This window comes from Leptosomus discolor, chromosome 3 (assembly GCF_034619465.1).
Source record: "Leptosomus discolor isolate bLepDis1 chromosome 3, bLepDis1.hap2, whole genome shotgun sequence".
NCBI classification, from domain to species: Eukaryota; Metazoa; Chordata; class Aves; order Leptosomiformes; family Leptosomidae; genus Leptosomus; species Leptosomus discolor.
This window is the reverse complement of record NC_141393.1, coordinates 56,583,417-56,606,516: the sequence shown is the minus strand read 5'-3', so window position 1 is coordinate 56,606,516 and position 23,100 is coordinate 56,583,417. Positions and strand designations below refer to the sequence as shown.

At 38.8% G+C, this 23,100-nt stretch overlaps 1 protein-coding gene across 1 annotated transcript; it reads right to left on the bottom strand.

Moving 5' to 3' along the window:
- Positions 1-1,173: 1,173 nt before the first annotated feature.
- LOC104343931 (protein zyg-11 homolog B) lies at positions 1,174-20,215 on the bottom strand. The gene is made up of 14 exons (XM_009947949.2): positions 20,183-20,215; positions 16,743-16,908; positions 13,503-14,257; positions 10,755-10,895; positions 9,336-9,512; positions 9,103-9,167; positions 8,363-8,462; positions 8,231-8,281; positions 7,414-7,575; positions 7,267-7,314; positions 6,435-6,632; positions 6,289-6,341; positions 5,589-5,686; positions 1,174-3,175 (listed from the first exon to the last, which is right to left on the bottom strand). The coding sequence occupies exons 1-14, from the start codon at positions 20,213-20,215 to the stop codon at positions 2,985-2,987; spliced, it is 2,238 nt and encodes a 745-aa protein (XP_009946251.2). The 3' UTR covers positions 1,174-2,984.
- Between the last annotated feature and the right edge of the window lie 2,885 nt (positions 20,216-23,100).

The window sequence follows — 23,100 nt, the reverse complement described above, 5'->3', positions numbered from 1 at the left end:
ATGGAGAAGCTTTGGCTCACCATAAGCAAATTAATTAAAAAACCCCACAACAGAAAAACCAACACAAACCAGGAAACATGCTACATCTACACATTGATAGGAAAAAGAAAAAAGTCACTCTGAAGGGAAAGTCAACTTTACAAAGAAGAAAACCTTCCTAAGCTTGCTTCCCATTAGCAGAAGAACTAGCAGTATTAACACAGAGCAATGCCGTTTCACCCCACATCAGCTGTGAATAGTGCAAAACACTGAGCTATCACTCCAGCCAGCTGAACTTGCGTCTCCCTGGTATCAGTGCTTGAGAAAACGCAAGGCCTGTATGTGCACATATATATGGCCACCATATCAGTCAATACCAGACATCCAAGGCATGGAATTTCTCTCCCATCACCTATTTTTCTCTGTTGCCTGACAGGAAGCTATTTTCTCCCTCTGTTTAAAGGTTCTCCAGCATTGAAACATGCCACACAATTTAGCTCTATAGTTTCTTACTTCCCTAGACTGGGGCTTTCAAGCAAAAGTGACTTACTGTAGTTAGAGAAATGTATCTTTAGTAAATATAGGTTATCAAAATGTACTTAGAAAATGTGGCTTACCGCATTGGAACTGGGCATCACTTCATGCCATGATAGTCTCAAAGGAAACCACAATTTCACTTGTGCCAAAAGTTAACCAAACAATTCTGTGGGTGAGGTAACCTTACCAGATGATACTAGTTTCCTATGTAAAGCTCTGCAAAGGGAAAGCAGAGTCAAGATCTTCAGCCTTCAAAGAATACGGCAAATGCCACGGGTGAAATACAAGAGTGTAAAAGGTGCTTCCAGAATTATTCTACCCTGGCAAGAACTGAAGCTGTACAGGAGTGTGAAGAGACCTTTCTGTAACTGGCACAGGCAAGTAAGTTTAGCAGATTTATACCTTGAGGGCATTCATATATTTCAGCTTAAAAGAATTCTGCATGTGGGAAGAAAACAAGGGTATGTAAAATCATTTACAATCTCTCTGCTGGCTAGTTGTAGAACTTTGTGAGTGACATCTTCACCACCTGGACTAAGGCCATTATCACATTCATTTCATACTGGATGTAGTAGTACATTTCCCACCCCCCCCACCCCGTTTTAGTTAAGATGCTTCAGCAAGTTCTCCTGATATTAGGGAAAAAAGTACTGTAACGAGAGTTGTCATGTTTATTTTAAAATCTGGTAGCAATTAATTTATATTCATTCTGTTAAGACAAATTTCGACAAAGTGTTGTGTTCCATTTCGTAGCAGAAGTCCCAGAGCAGACATCTCAGAAGGGAGGCAGGTAAAGGCTCACAGGCCATTTTTCATTTTTTAAGCCACCTTCATAATTCAAAGCTACAACCAATTTAATTTCTTCCCAAATCAAGAAAACTGTATATAGCCAGACACACACATAAAAATGATGCTAGCCAAATTATACCTTTGTACAAAAAGCAATTACACAACATTGATTAAATTACCGGACCAGTACCTTTTGAAGTTGCTGAAATACACAATAACTAGGTTACCCAGGATGAGAGGTGATTTTTTTTTTTTTATTTGAAGGATGGGAGTTGGGAGAGGAAGGAGTTAAAAATAGTAAAATGTGGTCATCATGAAGAAGCCATGCCTGCTAGGGAGCTAACATACCTTTTCTGTTTAGACTCAGTTACCAATATATTTACAGAAAAGTCTCTGAATATCAATCAGTTGCCATGGAAATATGGAGACTAACCAGATAAACAAAACCAATACCTGAAATTAAATTGAATTTGACTGGACATGCAGTTTGCTTCCATCACTTGTATTTGATCAGGCATCTGTATGTTGTGCAATGTTTCATTCAACACATCATTTGAAACCCACAGGTAACCAAGAAAGAAGTTGTTACAATTAGCATCTTTATGTAAAATTTCACACTCCACAAAACAATGCAGTTGACACAGGGCTTACACAGAACATAGGGCGATATTCTGCACTGTGATGACTTGGAAATATAATTCACTGCACAATACTGACAGAATATTTACAGAAAACAGAGCCATCATTAGTCTCTTATAAATAAGGTGACCAAATATCCTGGGCCTCCTAACAAGACATGCAATCCCGCCTTCATGATGAAGACGAAATCAGTATTTTGCTCTAATGAGCCTTCTCCTTGCCCTATCAGTATTCTAAAAACAAAAGATATCACACGCAACCAAAAGCAGTCAAACAACAACAAACCCCCTTCTTGTTATCAAGTTTAAAATCTTGAGCTTAGTTCCTCCTTCCAGGATTATGTCTCCTTTGAATCCTGTTCCTATTGCTTTACTTGAGCAGGTTTCCCCTTTTCCTGACACAATGCCAGTCCCCACCTTACTAAGAGTAAGGAGGACTCTGGAGAGCTGAACTGCAAAAAGTCGTTGCTCTAGCAGTAAGGAAAACAACACAGCTTGCAGGCAAAAGGAAAAGGAAGTTGAAGACCCCATTTGTGTTCAGAAGGGTTATGAGACAATGGACATTTTGGTCGCCTTAGTTACAAGTCTCATTGTAACCCGCATGCATGTACTTTTGTTTGAATCTGTAAAAGTGTTGAATCTCACAACCACACACAGTTCTATTCAAACACCAAACTGGTAAACAGTGTCATGAACAGCAATCGGAGGGATGAAATAACTTTCTCTCCCAGAAGTCACACAAGAAGATACTCCTAGAAGTCTTTTTTTCAGATGTGCACATTGATCTGTACAAGTCCCATCTTTGAAGCCAGCAGTAACCCTGCAAGTAAGACCAGCTCAAGCAATGACCCTTTACAAGTTGCATATGCGGTTGCCATTAAAGTTGACGTTCACCATCTGTTACCGTACATGGTTCTGGGTACCACAATTATCGGCAAATCACTTTAATGGTGACCACTATATTACAAGCTACTCCAACTACACACACATCAGAAAGGATTATTACAGAGACAATACTTTACACTCCTATACCTGCAGCTTTCAGTTTGGTTTATTTTGTTGCTGTTTTCTACACGGTGGTGGTCTCCCATGACGCATAATGTGTTTTTCCAAACTATCGAGGATGGCAATAGCAATCCTTTGGACATGTGGATCAGTCTGGACATTTTCCTTGATGTTGTATAAGTGCTGTAAACCACCTTCTTCAATTAACATGCTGCAGTACCTGGCAGCTGTAGTAAGATTTAAAAAAGCGAATTTAAAAAAAAAAAAAATTATCTAGGGTAAATGTAGCAGATATTGTAAACACCAGTTCAAATCCACTTTCATCTCCTAGACTGGGCAGCATTTAGGACACTCCCTAAAGTGCATACAGAAGTGCGTTTGTACTTTTAACAAGTGACAACCGAACAACAGAGTTGTTTGGGCAGGACTCCAGTTGTAATCAGGTCTGTTTCTGTTTCTGTCTTAGCTCACTGGAAAGTGCCTTGTAATATGCATAGTATTCTCTCTCTCTCCCCACCTCCTCTACAGGGATTTTAAGCACACATATATAAACTTTAAGAAATGAGAATCAGAAGTACTGTAGTATCTATGAGTATCCAGGTAAAAATATCACCTTTACAAAAAGTTTTGGTATGAAACAGTTACCAAAAAATGGTATTAGGTACACCATACCATTTGTACAGGCTTGTAGAGTGAATAGGAAGTAATTCCTTCAAAAACAGTTTGCCAAATACTATTGATGGTGGCCTTTAAGTAGTTATAAGTTGCTGCAAACACCTTTTTAGGGATAAAATTATACTTTTCTTTCCACTTTCATTATCGATAACAAAAAGTTCAAAGTGCACCTACACCAGCTCCAGTGTTACTGCGTGCAGGGACCAGCTATAAAAAGAGCTATATGTTTAATGTAACATGCAAGCTTCAGAAGCTGTCACAAAAAGGTCAGGATGACTGTAATGCAATCCAGAGCATTACCTCAGATGGGCCAAATTTCACCATTCATCTTGGCAAAGCAACACCAGAGTTGTTTAAATGCTGACATTAAGCATTTCACTGGGGATCATGTTTATTGCAGTGCTGCTAATATTTTAGTGAAGTTAGCTCAGTGAGGTGGATATGATATAGAGAAGTATCAAAAGGAGAAAAAAAAAAAACAAACAAGAAAAATCAATCCCATTAATTCCAGATTACTTTTCACTCTCATCTAAAATATGAGGTCAAAATAAAATGCATCTCCTCTCCAGGACAAAAAGCCTTCTTGGTGCCAAGCATCAAAACCTGCATATTTTCCCCCCAAATATATCTTCGTATTTCATAATTAAACACATTTTCCCTCAGAGTAGGTTATTACATTTCCTACCAAACATGTAGTTTCCCTGCAACTTTGTCCAGAAGCTTCTGGCAACAACCACCATCAGAACTAAACTTCAGGAATACTGTCTTGATCTCCAATCAGAAGTACGCCATCCAAGTATTTCCAGCCTCTCCATTCTACATACTCACTGTCAATACAAACCTCTGTGGCATGCTGAGAACTCAGAGGTTAGGGCAGCACAAAATAAACACTAAGTAGAACAAATAGTACCATACAAAGTAGACATGGCTGAGGCGCAAAGAGAAGCTATAGGGTCCATCAAAAACTGTTATCCACAGTCTGACCAGTAAAACAACTTTGTCAGAACAGTCCTACTTCAGCATGGGAAAAGTCCTCACAGACCTCTGGACAGTGTACCCTGGGAACAGTGTCTCATTACATTCATGAGCTCCATCAAGAGCAGGAAAACAGTACTTTATGTGCAATTTAGTATTATGCCATGTCATTGTTTGGTCCTGAATAGATGTCTTCTCACTGTAGGAATAGTGATTTAAGGGACAGGGATAAACAAGCATAGATATACTGCTGTCAAGAAGATTAAAAAACTGGCACAGGAAATACTTTTAATACTTTGGAGGAAAGCTGCTTTATATCTGGTAGAAGTTAATGACATAATGACAGTACATACATTCATGTCATACAAATTTATGACAAAAAAAAAAAAGGCATTAGAAGCCAGGAAGGTTTGTCCAGTCTTACATTTAGGTATGCTCAGGGGATTTATTTCCTTTCCCAACACTTGTACATTTCATCACATGTGCTCAAATCATTTTACAAACAAGGCACTGGTGTTCTCCTTTTGCAGATGGTGAAAGACAGATTCAGAAACTGACCTTCATGTCACAGCAAGTTATTGCAAAAAGGCGATTAGAGACAAGGATTACCTAAAACTTCTGTTCCAATAGTGAGAGATAGCTACCTGCTACAATTATTGTTCTTAATTTAAAAATCAATTTGTTGCTCATTATTAATATTTAGATTTCTGAATAAAAACACCTGTGCAAGCCAAAAATGTGGTTAATCTTAACACATGTCCATATTTTGGAATTAATACTGTGCAATTAATAGTAAAATTCCAGTAAATAAAAAGGATATAAAGAACTTTTATTGCTCTTGTCCTGCCCCATTTAGTCAAAGTCTAAATGTAGTTTTTCCAGAGGATCAGGAGTGAACACCCTAGGAATTCTTATTTTTCTCCGCTTCATGCTAGTGAATAATGTGGTAAGAAATAAGAATTTTAAGGGTAATATTATCTTAATACATACGATTTTTGCTGCAGACGTGCTGCATGGCCCACACTGCCCATAACTGGACACCAGGTGTCATGAAACAGCCAAGTAGCGGAAAAAATGGATTGAAAGACCTATGAAAAGGAGAGGAACAGCAATTCACTTTACTACTAGACAGTATTAATTCAGAGGTCACACATTGTCTACTTATTCAGCTACAGGCTTAACTAGGAGACACTTGATAAACTAGAGTTTTAGATGCAGCAGGTGAGCTTTTTAATGTTTAAGACAATTACTAGCAAAAATCATATATAGTGGATATGTCGTATGCTTTTACCATGGCATTTGGACGCCTCCTGCTCCTTAAAAACAGGAATAAAACCAGGGGAAATTAAAAGGATTAGATGGACACTCATTATCTAGCTGTACTTTTTAACCTCAAGCTTCTTTATCTAGGACAGACAGCGCTAGCAAATATAACCTTACTTTGTGTCTACGTCTTTTGGGCACACTGCTGAATACCTCTAACAGAAAAGCAGCAGAACATGACTTTTTTTTTTTTTTCCTCCTCAGGAGTCCCTAACCTCCTTTGGTTACAAAGGAAAATTAACATGCTGTGTATTTTAAGCCAACAGGTGTTTTTCCACCGGACAAAACCATGTCTGGTTAGCAGTTCACTCTGCTTTGGAAACAAGTTCAGTTTATTTTCCAAACTCTAAATCAAGACAATAGATACCTGTAAGCCACCATCTCGCATTCTGGCGTTGGCCAATTCAAAATGGCAGAATGCTGCAAAATACAGAACCAAGAACACTCATTGTTAAATACAAACATTGAAAAAAATATAAGAGAGTATGATAAAATTCACCATCATTTCTGTACCAGCTGTTCAAGGAGAGATGTCCTCTGGCTGCGACTTAACGTCCAGGCCTGCTCTCCTCGCGATATCAAATGAGCAATAATCCCTGCTGCAAAGTAGCTAACTTCCACCTCCACACTGTGCAGTAATTTACTGATGTGGTCTATAAAGTCCTTCCACATTAATTCAGAATGGAGCTCTTTAACTTCAGCTATGTTATTCTGGAGGTGGGGGGAGGAAGAAAGAGAGAAAATATCAACAGAAAGAATTCGATATGAGGGAGATAAACATATAAACTTGAACTACATTGTGTAAGTAAACACATATAAAAACCAGGATGAGATCTTCATACATCCAGGTGACAACCAGATGCCAAAATACTACTTTTCCTTTTGAAAACTCTTCCAGTCTAATGCAGCAATTTGCCTCAAAACAAAAAAGGTTTTCTCATAAGTAATCTTAGGCCATTAGCATGCAGATTACACTAAATTAAAGGCTAGTTTTAACATTCTCAAATACTCAAAAATTTCAGTAAACTTCAGCAGTGCACAATTCTGAATTCCATTGATTTTCAATCTACTTTCTGCATTTGGACTCACCTGAAGCCTCACTACCATCCTTTCTTAAAAGCTCTTTTTGTTTACTCTAACCATCAATGTCAATATAACTAGTACTTTTGGAGTATTGGTAAAACAGTCCAAAATAACATCAGTTGTGAATAATGCACACTATAAAGATTAAAGAACAACGCAAAAATATTAGGCAAGTGTTCAGATTAACACGGGGTAAAATAAAAAAAAAAAACAATTTTTAAAAGCAGGTATTTCAAGCTTTTTGTTTTGTTTTGCACCTCACCAGAAGTCCAAGAACTTTCTGTTGGATGGATGATTCAGATGGAAAAGACTGTGGAAAAAAGAAATGAAGTATAGGTACGCTTATTATTGAAACAGTGTTAATTATAAACCTATGCTGATTATCCACCACCAAAGCTGTACTTCTCACCTCTAAGACTCTCATGAAAAGTTCTAGCCCTTGATTTTCAATGAAGTGCCGACATGTTGTTGGAGATTCATCAGTCAGGTTCCAAAGTGCACTCAATGTGAACTTGAGAGTAGTATCTACAAGATTCTGATTTGTTTTCTGTTTAACTATTTGTAGAAGTTGCTGTAAAATAACAGAAAAAATTTCCAAAAATCACAGTTATGACTGCATATCAAAAAAAATTATTAGCTCCTCTGCTTCCTTCTGCACCAACTGGGGTAATGCACAGCTATCATTTATATGCAGAGTAAAGATCTACATGTTTAGGGTCAAACTGTATAAAATAAAGGAGCTATTAAACTTTTTACCTCCCCTTTGGACATGGTTGCCTGCTAGAGGAATTCCTTTGCTTTCACCATAATTACATGCGTAGTACTATTACGGATGGCACAAAGACATCCACAGAACTCGGGAGCCCACGTGAACATTGACAGCACGAACCATTTACTTCAAATATTCTCTTTTTGAGCATCTATCATCTTATACAATGGATTTCAAATCAAGAGACATCTTGCTGTTTTACTTTGTATTAATTGTGTCAAGTTTTTCCACTTTGGCTTCATTTCATCTATGCTAATAGGTCTCATTGCCTTTGTTTCTGGTATCATCTCTACAAATCTCTAGGCTTTTCTCTTCTAAAGAACTTAGAAATGAATACAGGTTAATGTGTTCTTAGAATTCTATCTCCTTATGTTTATTTTGTATCTTTAGGAATTCTGTTCGCATGAATAGCTGGAGAGGATGGTATTTTTGACTGTCAGGAAAGTCTCTGACTTACCCTAACAATGAAGAGTTCTGCGCCAAGTTGAGCTGTTTGCTCTGTTGAAAGCTGTAAACAGACAAAACCATATCAACAATTTTTTAGACTTCAGAAATATTATCCTATCATCTCAAAGCTTAAATTCTGTACCTTTGCAGCAAGAATGGAAATTATGGCTACAGCCATCCTTTGCATGTTTTGATCTTCATGATTACAGAGCCACTGCATAACAAGTTTGGCTGCTTCAAACCTGCAAGTTAAAAATAAATTTCATTTTCCGAAGTCTCGTAAGTCTTACTAAAAGAAATACATACACAGACCACACATCAGATAGAAATGCATGCGAGACAACAGAAACTGGAAGAAGTATGTCTTGTACCAAACAGAAGTAGACACACAGAGTGAAATTACAGGTATTGTATGAGCTTCACTCAGCTTTGAGTTGATTGCTTAGTGTCTTTACCTTTTAATTGTATAGCAAAGTGCACGGGAATTGCTTCCAAAGAAGGAAGAAAAATTTGGCACAATCTTCTGAAACAGACCAACACACTCCAAAGCATTTGGGCAAAACATTTAAGTAGAAAAATCCCCGCAAAAAGCAATCCCATAATTCCCCAGAGAAATCCTGACTTCTCTTACACACAATTAGTGACAGACCCATCCAGGTGAAGTAAAAAAATACCTGTGCACCAAAGGATTTTTTTTCAGACCTTATATATTCAATTGTGAATTACAGGCACAAAATAATATAGGCCAGACAAATTTAGCACACTGCAATGATTTAAACTGAGCAAAACTGAGACCAGAAACAAACCTTCTGAAAGAACAGACAACAACAAAAAAATATTCTGCAATGTTACAACTCATTTTAACTGACATAAAAAACTTGCCTGTTAAATGGAACATCCTGAAGGATCCTGTCACTGCATAGTGAAAGAAGACAATTCTTTTGCAGCTGAGAAATGAAAAATAATTACTTCATCAAAGACATACATATTTCAGAACACTTTCTTGCTACGAATCATTAAACATTATTTCCATGAAGTCATGTGATGTGGAGAAACTTTTCTTAAGATCCATGAGACAGGGAATCCACAGAAAATTAAGACTTTTTGTCTTTTACCTGTTGATGATTTGGGAAGTGTTCCATGGCCTTCAGGAGTAAGTGAGTGACATCGGCCAGGAGTCGCACAGGCATGCCTGCTGCTAAGTCTTGCTTGGTTAGGTTAAAGACACACGCACTTGCTGCTAACTGCACAGGCAAGTTCAGGGGGTGATTTCTCATTCCAATAACAACAAGCTGAAATGCAAGAGTTTTGCCCAAGTTAGTTACTTACACATTTGCTCATGTAACCCAAGAGCAATCCACTGTTGCTTGAGGCCACAACAATGACTCACAGCACCCAGTTTCTGCCTCCCTTTTACTTAAGTGAAAAATCCATCTGGTGTGATTTTAATTCTCAGGAAGATGATTTCCTTCTGCTCGGTGATTCAAAGCTGACAACTTCTATTTCTCCAAGTCCTTTTGCACTGGTTGCGGAAGCCTCTCAAAGGAGAGGCTGCATGGAATGTAAGAGACTCCTAGAAAGATCCAGGGTTTTCTTTACACACTGAGATAAAATTCACCAAACCCTTTCAGAGGTGAATGAGGTAGGACAGAGTTTCTGCAGTGTAATGGTAATGTAGTGGCTTGTTGTTTGGTGACTAGCCATTTCAGATCACATCCTAAGCTGCTAAGTCAGGATATTTTTTTCACAGCTTCTTCTTGAATTATGTTTTCAGCTATGTATGTTGATTGTGATCTCACCTAAGAAAATATTTTTCTTGTTGATTATTGATTCCCCAAGTCTTTTTGATATTGAAGCCAGCAAATTCAAGGTCACTTGTTTAACCTCAAAGAGGACAGGAAAAACAAGAACCATCTGTCCTACTGATACCTCTTCTTATGACCACAGTAAAAATTAAACCATCTCTGGTGTTCTAGACCTGGAAAGGCAATTCCTCAGAAATCCAATCTAGGCAGTTTCTAGGATTTTCCAAGTTAGAGCCCAATATAGAACACTAATGATATTTATTCACTTGCTATCATACTGGAAGGTGACACTGGAGAGAAATATCATCGAATGCCTTCCTTATTATTACTGCTTTGTAAGCATCAGCAGAAGGCACTGCTGTACCTGCGGAATAAGACTAGACAGACATTTGATTTGACCCAGTACAGATATGTTCTAATGACAGAATTCAGCATCTGAAGAAAACTTCCTATCATATTCAAAATTTCATGAAAAAATTTACAGGATACTAAATTTAGATACTATACATTAGTCCAGATCAATTTTACCTAACATAAAAAACATGCAGGGTATTTTCTACATCACTGTTGTTTAAACAGTAGTTAGTTTTTATCCAACATTACAATTTTTATCTTAAAAATCACAACCAAAAAATGTAAAAGCTTATAAAATAATTTATACTAGGGTTTTGGGGATCGGTTCAGTTTAAGAAACAAGGCATGACAATCATCAAAACCATATTATTTTACCTTTAAAATTTCAGGCTTTGTTTTTTCCATTACATGCGTCAGACTGAATAAATGAAAGAGTGCTTCTCTGACAAAGAAGGCCCGTTCACTGTAACGTTTCAGTGCTTCAGAAATCTGAGTTTCATTTGCTTCTCCTGACACCTATGAACAGAGAAATAATCTTTAGTTCAATATGTCATAATTTTACTTTAAAAATTTTGTTCTTAAAAAGTGCAAAGCTGCAGTTTCAAAGGTGGTGATATTTTTAGCGAAATCCTTCAGTAAGCAAACGATTACTTTATCTGGCCACATTAATCCAGAACTACACAATCTTCAAACATTCTTCATAAAGCAAAAACTAGCCTTCAGTCATGTCTTTAGGCAGAACTGTATGAAACCACCAAATAAAAGTAGCACTTCATAACTAACAAAAGCTGTTTATGATGCACTAAATGCCTTAAAGCACTATTTGTAACTGAATGCTCTGTCAAATGGAGCTGATAAACTGATGAAGATGGCTGCCATTTTTTGGCTCTGGGATTAAGCTCTGGCAATTAAAAATAACCTATTTCCATTCTTTGTCTACATCAGGTTTCCTATAAGCTGTACCTATAGCAATAGCTTTCCAGCACTATATTGAAGAACTCACTCATGCTCTCTGCAAAAGTAACTCTTAAACCAGACTTTAAATACATGTGAAAACTAAACAAGCTAACTTAGCCAACGACTGCATTAGAAGCTATGAGCTGTTGACTAATACAAGCTTATTTTCAGAATACTAAGTCAGCAACTAGCTGCAAATTTTTCCGCTTCCCAATCTGATATATTTTCCATTTAACTATATTTTATCTACTTGATAACTGTAAATTGTATAACTGAGGTTTGTTCCTCAGTCCTATTATTTAATGAATCATTGCTGCAATGACTGTTTTTTAAAATTCTTAGGGAAGCATGCAGAACTTGTTCTACTTAACATGTCACACAAGGGGAAGCAAATGTTCATAGACCAAAGTGCCACATTCTGTGCATCCGGTACTGTATAGAGCCAAATTTTTTTGAAACTTGCTAGATCAGGAATATATTACAGCCTTGAGAGAACTGATACCTCTTGGATTTTGTTTTATATTCTCTACCAAGTAGAACAGGGCAATCATATTTACTGACAGGATTTGCAGCCAATTATATGCTATATGAAGAATTTCCACTTGGCTTCATGTTCTCAACTATAAAGTCTGCCTAGTGCTCAACCTTTCAAGAATTTTCTATAATCAAATTTCACAGGACAGTAATACTTCAGTTCTGCTGTCTGCATGAGTGTTGTATCCTGTTTATTCTTTAGCAGTATCTAGACTGAACAGATGAATATTTCAGTATAGTCACTAATGAATTTCAGGTCACCAAAAAAACCCAAAAAAACCAAAAAAACCAATCACTGCCTCTTCCTAACAACTATACCTTAAAAACAACCCAAAAATAAAGAAATGCAAACTGCTTTCTGCTAACTACACTGCTACAAGTCCACCGTGATTTTCACATTACTAGAACCTTCTTCCTTTCTACCTTTTCACAGCATAGTCACTTATACAAGCATGTATTCTGAATAGCAAGGACTATATTGAATTAATTTATACCAAACATGAGGTATCATTTCCTGATGATGTACAGCATCACATCAAACAGGAACTTGCTTTCTCCAACAATGCGTTTCAACATTCATACACATCGCTATCAGCTGTGACAACTAAGTACTCAAGAAACTTGGCCATTAACAACTGTCTAATGTTCCAGGAAAAAAGAACTATAAAATTGTGTAGCTGCATTACCCCACTTGCCTATAACAAGAGCATTCTGAATTTTAAAACAAAAGTGCAAAACTCAGCTTGCACAGTAGGTAGACTAAACTATGGACACAGTATGCAAACTCTTTGTCATTCCCTCTGCAGTTTCCATCATCCTCACAGCACAGTAGAAAACAAAACTCAGAGTCAAAGATGATACACCACTGACACCGACATGTCTAAAACATCTCTTTCTCTTCTTTAATTCTGACCCCTCCATAGCAGGGACAAGATAGGCTCATTCTCCAGTAAGCACACGCATATTCTACAGAACAGAGGACATCTTGTTGCCTGCCACTAGAAGATAAATAAACCCACTTCAGCAAACATCATCTCATCCTAAGGGGCTAAGTAATTTAGGACTTGTTTAAGAAAAGGAAGTTTTTTCATCCTACATAATTGCTTCTTAGGTGTTCATAACCAAAAGACCTTTCAAGGTGGGCAGAAATATTGTAACAGGAAATAGAAGTGGTGATGGAGTACAACAGCCACTCAGTTACTAAGTTTTATTGTATCTGCTGTGTTAATCACAAACTGCTCAAAGCTTAGGCAACTTGTGTCTCCACCTCTTACATATTCCTGCTTTATGTTAGGTACTGTGCCAGAATCCAGAGAGTATTATTCCAGTAAATGACTTCAGACTAGACAAAGTTCAACTCTCTTAGATCAGATATGTTAAAATCAGGATCTAAGACGCACTGAAAAGGCACATAAAATAGATGATTTTACAACAGTACTATGTAAACTTACCAGTTTCTGCGCCAGAATTAAGTAGAAATTTGATATAAAGTCAGTAATTACAATTAACAGTTCAAAAAAAATGAACCTACAGCCTCCTTCTGAAACACCCACATACATTTGTTACAAATGATTAGTTCTATTTTTTCCTGGGCATTGTAATTTTTCAGTAAAATTAATTCCCCCACTTAACCTTTAGGTTTCCTTCTCCTGTTAGGAATTCTGAGTAGCCGGCGTCAGTAGCTAGCAGTCCTACAAACTGCATTGTGGGCCGTTGCTGAATAAACGCTTCCACAGCTTTATCCGTAACATGTTTTCTTCCAGAAATGTCCAAAGACACAAGGTTAGGCAAGATATCTTTCTGTTCCAGCAAACGAAGTGCTATGTCTGATGTGAACTGTTTGTCATCTGAAATATCAAGGTGGTTCAGGTATTTTAGTTCTCTTATAACATCCAGAATCTGGGTTGTGGTCATTTTCAAGCATTTCAGGTGGTGCATGGTCAAAGACTTGAGTCGGTCTTTGCAGGTGAGGAGTGCCGTTATGTCAGTGACAGAGGTGTTCGATATATCCAGACTTTCTAACCTAGGAAGTGAAGCAACATCTGCCAAGTCCTCATTGTAGAACAGAACATTGGTAATACTCAATGCACGAAGCCCGGACAACTGGCTGAAGCACCTCTCGTACGGGTCTTCCAAAGAAAGAGTTAGTGAGTTCAGCACAAGGCATTGCAGATTTTGTTGGATCCATTTATTGCTGCCAAGCCCACTTATAATGTCTGTGATTGTTATATCTGCATTCACCCCAGTAGCATCAAGTTCTACCAGCTTGTGATGGCAGAATGCTTTCCGGAAAGCCACAGCAGAGATTTTTGCTTTCCGGATACAAGCTCGTTTCAAACGCATCTGGTTGCCTCGGAAGATGCCCACAGTTCCGTCATTAAGAAGCCCTGTTGGAAAACAGCATTAGTGTTTGGCTCCAGTGTTACAGAACATCACTTTTATTTTAAGAACCCAAAGTGTACAAAGTGTTAACAAAGAAAATTAATTGCAAAATGGTTTTTCTTGGATCATTACGCCACTGATCCCAAAATTTTATATTTGAGATTCCACTTTTAAGAGTACGATCTCACTTTTGGAAAATTCCAGGTTTAGGAATAAGACGGATAAATTAAGATGTAGTATACACACATTACCTTTTTGGTTTAGAACATGGAACATGCAATAGATAAAATGTGGATATGATTCAAAAACATTCATACTGCTGCCTGCATTTTCTGGGTTTTCTCACCAAACTGGTTAGAAACGTGCTAAAAAACAGAATTACAACATTTCTGAATGTTATTCTGCCCTGGTCACCGTTCTGCTAACCTCAAGATAGTACCAGAAATCAATGACCGGCTCACAATCAATGACCAGTTCTCACCTTGCTTTAACTCAATTGAATAACTTAGCATTTGACTGAATTCATAAGTAGGATCAATACACTAAACTAAGCTAATTAAGTTCTATATATCCCTCATGAAGAGGGTAGGTAGGTTGCTCAGAAACAAGCTGAATGTGAGAAAGAAACTTAAGAACTGATTCAAAGAGAGAAAGAGGAGGAAAAGGAAAGGGTGGGAAGGAGAGAAAGACAGCAATGAAAAAAGGAAATGTAACAATCTTGTTTGATATTACTATCTTTTTGCCCTGTAGCCAGACGACTGTGTAAGTAGTCTTTTCTTGCAGCATACTGGCAACACCTTAACTGAAATAATACATATAGTTCTATGCACAAGATCATCCCAAACACACTGAAAACCCAAGATGTCTTATTTGTATCTTATCAACAGAAGGATTCCTGCTTTATAGAAAGCCATATGAGAAGTGTATGGTTGCACAAGCATGCACACAAAAGGAGTAGGAAGAACTAGTCCTTCTAGTTTCACTCTAGAGGGTTATAAAAATGTCAACACTCCTGTTTTTTATCTCCTACCTTCAAGTATACTGGACATAGAAAAGAAACTTAAAATGCAAAGTATTTGAATAAAAATGACATTGCCACCACAGGTTGGATTTAAGCTACAAGCTAGCAATTGCCTCTGTGACAAAGTCAAATCAATATTAAGATTTGCAGACCTTTCTAAAGAGCAAACAGTTTAGGTATTTCTGACCAAGTAGTCAGGGTGTTCCTCTTTTGCAGATAAAGTAAAAATATGGAGTGAAACAATTGGTACCCAGCAGAAAAATTAAATGCTATTAATAACTGTAATTTGGTTAAAGTATTGCAAAATTACTTCTAATTTTTGTTTATCTTTTCATTTAAGGATTGAGTTAAACTCTCTCACTGGCCTATCTTAGCCACACCCTGTTTATCTGGCATGCACTTTTTTTTCATCCTGCACTCTGACACAGTGTTCATGATGTTTCTGTGTCTGGAACTGCCTTCATCACTACTAGCACTGGTAATAAGTTTCTGGTAATTCAGTTTCCTTCAATCTGCTTTCTTGGGGCTACTATAAGTAATTGCTCATCAGAAAGTAATGTATGCTGAAGGTGAAAAGGTTTTGCGAGTTTGCCTTTTCTTAGCACCATTCCTTCTTTATATCTGACTAGAACAACTTGAGAAAACTGGAACACCCGTATTTGCACAGTAAGACCCAGTAAAATCTGCACCTATAGGATAGGGCGCTTGGTCTGTTTACAGCATTTTTTTCTAGTGTCACGTCTCATCTTTTAATAAAAATATCCAGGATCTCCATGAATGGTGCTCCTGCTTCTTCTCTAGGGTAATCTACACACTCATTCTTTTCATGCTAAGAAGCTTTTATTGACACAACATTTTCCTTGGTCGTGCTTAAAGAAAGCAAAGGAGAGGGCAGCCCTCTCCTCAAAGATGTGCTGACAGAGAAGGTGAAATGTAAGAACATCACATGTGGTTTTCACAGATGTTTACACTACTCTGGAAACTGACTGCTTTCGAGCAAATAATTTCACTTCAATAAGAGTGCTGAAAGAGATGAGAAACTATTTTAATGAAAAATCACAAGATTATCTCCTAGTTTAATCACAAGGATGCACAGTGAAGAAAATTCAATTAACTGAGCTGTGAGAGAGACTGAAATATTTCAATTCTGCTAGATGTAGTAAAAAAAAAAAAATATTTGATTCAGAGTGATCAAAAGAACCGGTTAAAGAATGTTCACTTAAAGGAACATTAAATTAAAATCATAAACCCAAGACAGAGAACTTTCTATTAAGACCTATCTATATGGCAATGCAAATGTCAGCTGAAGCTGTGGAAAAGCCAAAATAACAGCAATTCTCTATTAAGAGATTAAGGAATACAGTTTTAACAGCTGCAACAGCAGATTCCACTAGAAAATACACCAGAACTGCAGGGTCACATTCCAGTAAAAATATTTTCACTGATGACCCACAAACAATTGTTTTTACCGTGAAATGCCATCGTCTGCAGCAATCGATCAGCCACTTCTTGAGGAAACATTCCTGGCTCCTGCAAGCATAGTGTTCCATCTTGCCTTTCTGTGCAAAACTTCTCTAGGTTGGCAGTCAGGAAATTCAAACAGATGTCAAGTAAAGAATAAGGAGAAGCTTCCTCCTGTCATACACAAGACACAATGAAACAAAGCAGATTTAGTCAAATCATTCTCTGTGTCTATGAATCTTCCATTACTCTATAATGTTGTTTTTAGGCAAATCATTCTTTTTTGTTAGTCTGATCCTCATTGGAAGAGGCAAATATTACAAAAGGAGGTATCTCCCTTAGAGTCGCCCAAAGTCAGGTCACACAATAAACAAACCAGCCAGACTGATGGGCAGCCTCCTCCCCCAGTCACCCCCAGAGCCACATCCACTCTGGTCTGTTGTGCTTGAGTCCTGCTTGTGTTCACAGAGGAAGAAATAAAATTGCTGATAAGATCATTTGAATTTATGAAGTCTACAGGGAATTAATCAATCAAGACAGACTGAAATAAGATTTTAAATCAAATTTTACATCCTGATTTAAACTATTTCTTTTATTCTTTCATTTAAGTCAAGCCATATTAGAAGTCTACTACCAACCTACATTAGAAGTGCAGATACATTTCATACACAGTTAGAGCAATTTTTGATACTGAAAAGGGCAGCTACAGCTTCAGATCAAAAAAGGAAAGTCAAGAAGAACTATTTTAATTCCAAATTTTGCGCAGCAATAAAGTAACAACTATTACAGTATTCCTTCTGATTACAGATACCAATCTCCTCCTTTTTACGCTAAGTACCTGGAAATCATCTACAGTAAAAGCCTGGGTACAAAGGACAAGGCAGAACATAAACTTGAACTTTTCCTTCAGTTTGAGATTGTACATCAATATATGAAAATCTCAAAGGTTTTTTTATTCCACATCTAATAATAGCCTACTGTTTTCAGTCACACAGATTAATCAACATAAAGAATGACTCCCAGCACTGTGAATCATCCCCAGCACTACACAAAAGAAGGCCGAGTGACTGGTACATACTCCCCCAGACAATTTTGAAAATAACAGCATAACTGCCGCCAGATCTCATCTGTAGGAAAAATTGTAGCCTGCCTTCTACACTGAAAGTTCTGGATAATTTTACCTTTTTTTCCTAGCTCATTTAACTCCTCTGCTGTTGCTTCATTTGCCTAATATGCTTACCACAGAAGTATAGAAATATATAAAAGGTTATACAGATGAAATATACAGAAAATGACAGAAATAAGTCTTCTAAAAAAAAGTGCATGTATTTGAAGACTGGGAGGTACCACGTTAGGGCAAAGATGGAATGGAGGTTATCTTTAATGAATTTTGTATTTACAATAACGAGAGACTGCAGTGTAATAGCTCCTGAAGACTTAAGTATAGGATTGGGAACTAGAAACTCCAAATTATTCCAATACAAGCTCTTTCTGCATCTTTTGACATGCAACTTCCAACTCCTTTGACTCGATTTTGCCAAGTGCTCAATTTTTATTATTTTTTCTAAAGCTTGATCATTACATTTTATTGTTGAAGAAACAGGAGTTACTTTGTGATGCAACTTGCTCACACTACCAGAAAACAACAATTTTGGCTGCCTTCGATCTTATGCTCATAAGAAAAGGAAGGACAGAATTTGGAACTGTGAATGTCTTTTGTTTCTTTATAACGTGCAACAATGCCCGAAGTACTTCTAAAGAGGAAAAAAAAACCCAATTATTTTAAAATAGTAATATTTTTAAAAGGGGAAAATTTTCTTTTTAACCTGAAATTAACTTATATGACAGCTGCCGATTCAAACAAAAATCAGAATCCTTACTTAAAGGCATATGAAAATTACTCCCAGTGAAGCAAAGCCATCCTCATCTCCCATTAGATCTTGTGCTTCTAATATGATGCTTAAATATGGCAAAACCAGAACACTGCCTTTCTTCCTTCCTTCTGGCACTGTTCCATAATTCCTGTCAGAAAAGCTAAAACGCTTCTATATATCAGTGAGCAAACTCCAATAAGAATTTTTAGCCTTGCAAATAGGCCACTAGCATATGACTCAGAAAACTATTTTTTCAACCAGTACTTCTAACTGGTGGATCTGTAATTTGGAGATACTGCTATATTTTTCATATAAAGCAATCACTTTAGAAGTCCATACAGGACATCTCCATACAATAAAGGAACGAAATCCACAAGCAGGCATCAACCACACTTGCAAACAACATAGTATCATTTTTATTAACTCCACTAATACCAGTTACAGGAGACACTTGTAATGTTTCTTCATCTTGTTGCCCAAAGGCTGAAGAAACACATGAAAGGAAGGCTCCTGAGGTAACCTGGGCAGATAGGCAAAATGTTGGTATCTGCGTCTAATCAAGTCCCTTGACAAGCATCATAAAAACAATTTCCTAGGCTGCCTGCTACTGAAATAGAACAGCCTGAATGCAGCCTGTAAGCCTTTTACGCGAGCTAGCGGCATTCCTTTTCTCAACTTCTCTTTACTTAAAGAGAATATTCCCCAATTAAAAGACCTCACTGTAAAAGTGTTCAGTTGTGTTTAAGCTCTTAGAAGGTTAGGACTTAAGCAGTTCCTTTCTCTAGCTATGCTTTTGAATGTCAACTTGAAAACAAACCTGGCATTTGTTTTCAGCTTATTTCACTTTCTGGTTCTAATATTCTAGAGAGACGCTTTAAATGTGTGTCAACCATAGCACAGGATTTATTTTTTTTTTTAATTTAATAAAGATCATCTAGCAATATTTGAGTAGAGCTTTTATTATGTATATTTGACTTTTTCATAGCCATCTTAATTAGCTGATACTGCCATGTAACTTCACAGTTGCTTTCATTCTATCAAATTAATCCAGTGGCTAGAAATATAAAAATTAATTCCCCAAAACACAGAATCATGCATTACATGATGCAAGTCCGGGCATCTTCATTAGCTAAAACCCATATTATAAGAGTAACGCGACACATCTAAAACCAACAAGTTTATGGAATAGTACAAAAATTAGAATAATTGCATTTAGATGGGCTTTTAAAGGCTTATTTAAATTGATTCTTTCAAAAATGTAACTTTATAAGTGCTTAATATAAAGAAGACAAAAAAAGTGTCCAGAGGGGTGAGGGGGTGGAGGAAACTGCATGACTACTGGCACCTAACCGTAATCCAATACACTAGTGGACTGAAATGCAATACCTACCTCAACATGATGTTACCCACTTCAGCTTATAGCTCACACACTAGTGCAGCTGGAAACACTATCCTCCACATTTTATTTTAAAAACTATTTGAATCCGCCTTAAATATTGCTAGAATATATTTATCCTGTATTTCAAACTGCCGTTAAAAAGAAAAAAAGAACTTAAGGGGACATATTAAAATACCTGGAACAAGTCAGCAAATCTTAAGACCAACATTACGCCCAGATTAACTTGCTGAGTGTGCGTATCAAAACAAAATCCTGTTCCTTTGGGGAAGCATCAACACACAAGCACCTGCTTGTACAACAACTATAAAAAAGAGTCAGGTTTAACTGATGTTTTCTATCAGTAATTGCAATCTAACTTTGCACAAAAAGTGAATTCCACTGCTGTGTGGGCCTTTTTCACTGTGGGTACTGTGAACCTACCAACTGCAGCCTGAAAGATTCAACTGGTTAAAAATCAAACCTTTTTTTCCATAGGTGGTTGTTCCCCCCCCCCCCAATAAACCAGTATAAAACATTGAAAGGCAAACACCAATTTCAGCTCTAACAGAACCACTTCTATGATGTACTCTTCTATTTTTATATCCAATTGCAGACTCAGTATGACAAAACCCAGATGTGTAAGATCTCTGTATACCAGGCCCATCTGCTTTTTTCTCTGTAAAGTCTCAAAGAAGGAGATGGGGTACAGGATAAGGGACTTTTCAAACTGTGCCAGTTATTTCTCTCAAAAAGTTTGCAGGAAAAAAAAAAAAAAGAGGTAATTTAGAGCCTTAGTCTTTGGTGTTTGACATAACCACGTTTCTAACTGTTTTCACCTCTCCGTAGCCCCAAAACTTCACTTACTTTCCTAAAATGAACATTCTTAAAACGATCAAGAAATAGCAACTCAAGTAACGGTCATCAAAATTCTTCCGAGCACTAGCAAAGGAAAGGCAGTGATTTACACTACGAAGAAAGCTTTATGATTATCCTACTGAAATGGAATGAAGCAGATGTAGGCAATTTATTAACCAGACTCAAGGAAGGATTATGCTCAAAGCCCAAATTTAACATTAACTATTCTGGCACACACACTGTGTGCGAAGACACTGATTAAAGTTGCTAGTGATACAAAGCTGGCAGGGATCATGAGAGGTCTAAAATTAAACAGTCCCATGTTAAAACCACACAGTAAGGCCACATATTTCAAGATTAGTATCAAGAACTTCAGATATGAGTTAATCAATTAGAAATGACTGGAGAGAAGAACTTGAATGGTTTGCTTAACCACAAGAAAACATGAGGCAGCCAAAGAAGGTATCAGGAGAAGCATCAAGCAAAACCAAGGAAGTATTATGTAATTTCCAAGGCTCTCAGAGATCTCATGGGGCTATTTCTGTTAAGAGATACCTGCACCATTTCAGTTTGAACATAACAGCTACTAGTATTCTCTGGGGGAAAAAAAAAAGCACGTTGGGAGTAGGAAACAAACTCTGCTTCTCCTTAGCCTACTAAGATCAAAAGGTGAGAGGTATTAACGCTGCCTATAAATACAGTACAGTGAATAAAAAAAGAAGAAAAAAAAAACAATTAAGGTGAAGCACACTGCCAGCACAGCAACAAAGCTGCATAAAAATGCCATGAAATAGAGTATTTCCCACAAATTTAGATGTCATAGCTCCAAAACGTCAAACAAGTTCTACTTAGCCGACTGAATAAAACAGCAGGCACAGAAGCCACCTACTTTTAAAATAAAGATAAAAAACTTTATTAGGGGATTAAATTCAATTAGGTGTTCAATAACACAGGACGGGACTAGATAACCCAGGAACTCCCTGCTAGTCCTTTAAAAGCAAATATGCACACTCATCTCTCGAACAGAGCAGCAATCAAAACAGCAAGCACCCATATGTTCTGCTCCGAGGCCTGTCTTTAGCAGAGAAAGGCTGTTTCTCCAACCACCAGTTCTGGCCAGCTCCGCGCTGTATAAGCACGCTACTACACACTACCGCGGTCAGCAAGGCCCACGTACCCTGCCCACCACAAAGCCCCTGCTCTCCGCGGCACGGCTCTTTCCAGACAGCCCCCTGGACAAAGCAAGCCCCAGCGGGAAAAGCGCTGTTCGAGGGTCGGACTGGGGGAAGCCGAGACGCCTGTCCCGCCCCGCTCTGCCCTTCGTGCCGGCCGGCTGAGGAGCTCTGCCCGCCGGGCTGCCCCCGCTACTCCGCGGCCCCACAAGGCGCTGTGAGCGAGGGGAGATAGTCGGCGGCGGCTCGGCCGGGCCGGCCATCGCCTTCGCAGCGCTGCAGTGACGCCGGGGCGCACCGGGCAGGGCTGCCGCTGCCCCTCCGCATCGCCCCGGGCCCCAACCTCCCCTCCGCTGGGTCTCGATCACCCTTTTATATAACCGGTGGGGCGGCAGCCGAACCGGTTACACAACGGCGAGGGGGGCAAGGGCATCCGGCCCGGGGGTACGCACGCGTGTGTGCGTGAGGGTAAGGAGCCGCCGCGGCCCCGCCGGGTCACTCCGGGCTCTGCCCCTCAGTGGCAGCCCCCACCCCCCACGGCGGGCAGAGCGGGGCTCACGGCGCCGCCATACCGGCCCCTTCCCCCGGGGCGGCGGCGCTTCACCTCCGCTACCCTCGGCCGGGCTCTGTCACCCTGGGGCGGGGGGCAGCCTGCCCGCCCCCACCCATCCCCTCAGCGGCTCCTCGGTCCGGCGCTGCCCGCGACGCTCACTCACCATCACGGCGCTGGGTGCCGGAGGCAAGCGCCCAGCCAGCCGGGTCCCGGAGCTCGGCTCCCTTTTTTTTTTTTTTTTTTTTTTTTTTTTTTAAAACCTCCCCCCCCCCCCTCCCCGTTTTTTACCCCCCGACCTGGAAGTGAATGTGCCTCAGCCGGCCGGGAAGCGCCGCCGGGCCCGCCTCCCTTAAAGGGGCCGAGCCAAGCGGGCGCTGCCGGCCCTCCGGGTGAGCGGGAACCTTAAAATCCAGGGTGGGGGACGAAAAGCGTAAAGCGTGAGGAGAAGAGTCTGTGACTCCACAAAGCGCATCGGCCTAGGGTGTTCTGGGGTGTGTGAGCCCTTCCCTGGCGCAGCCGCCTTCATTTTGGAGC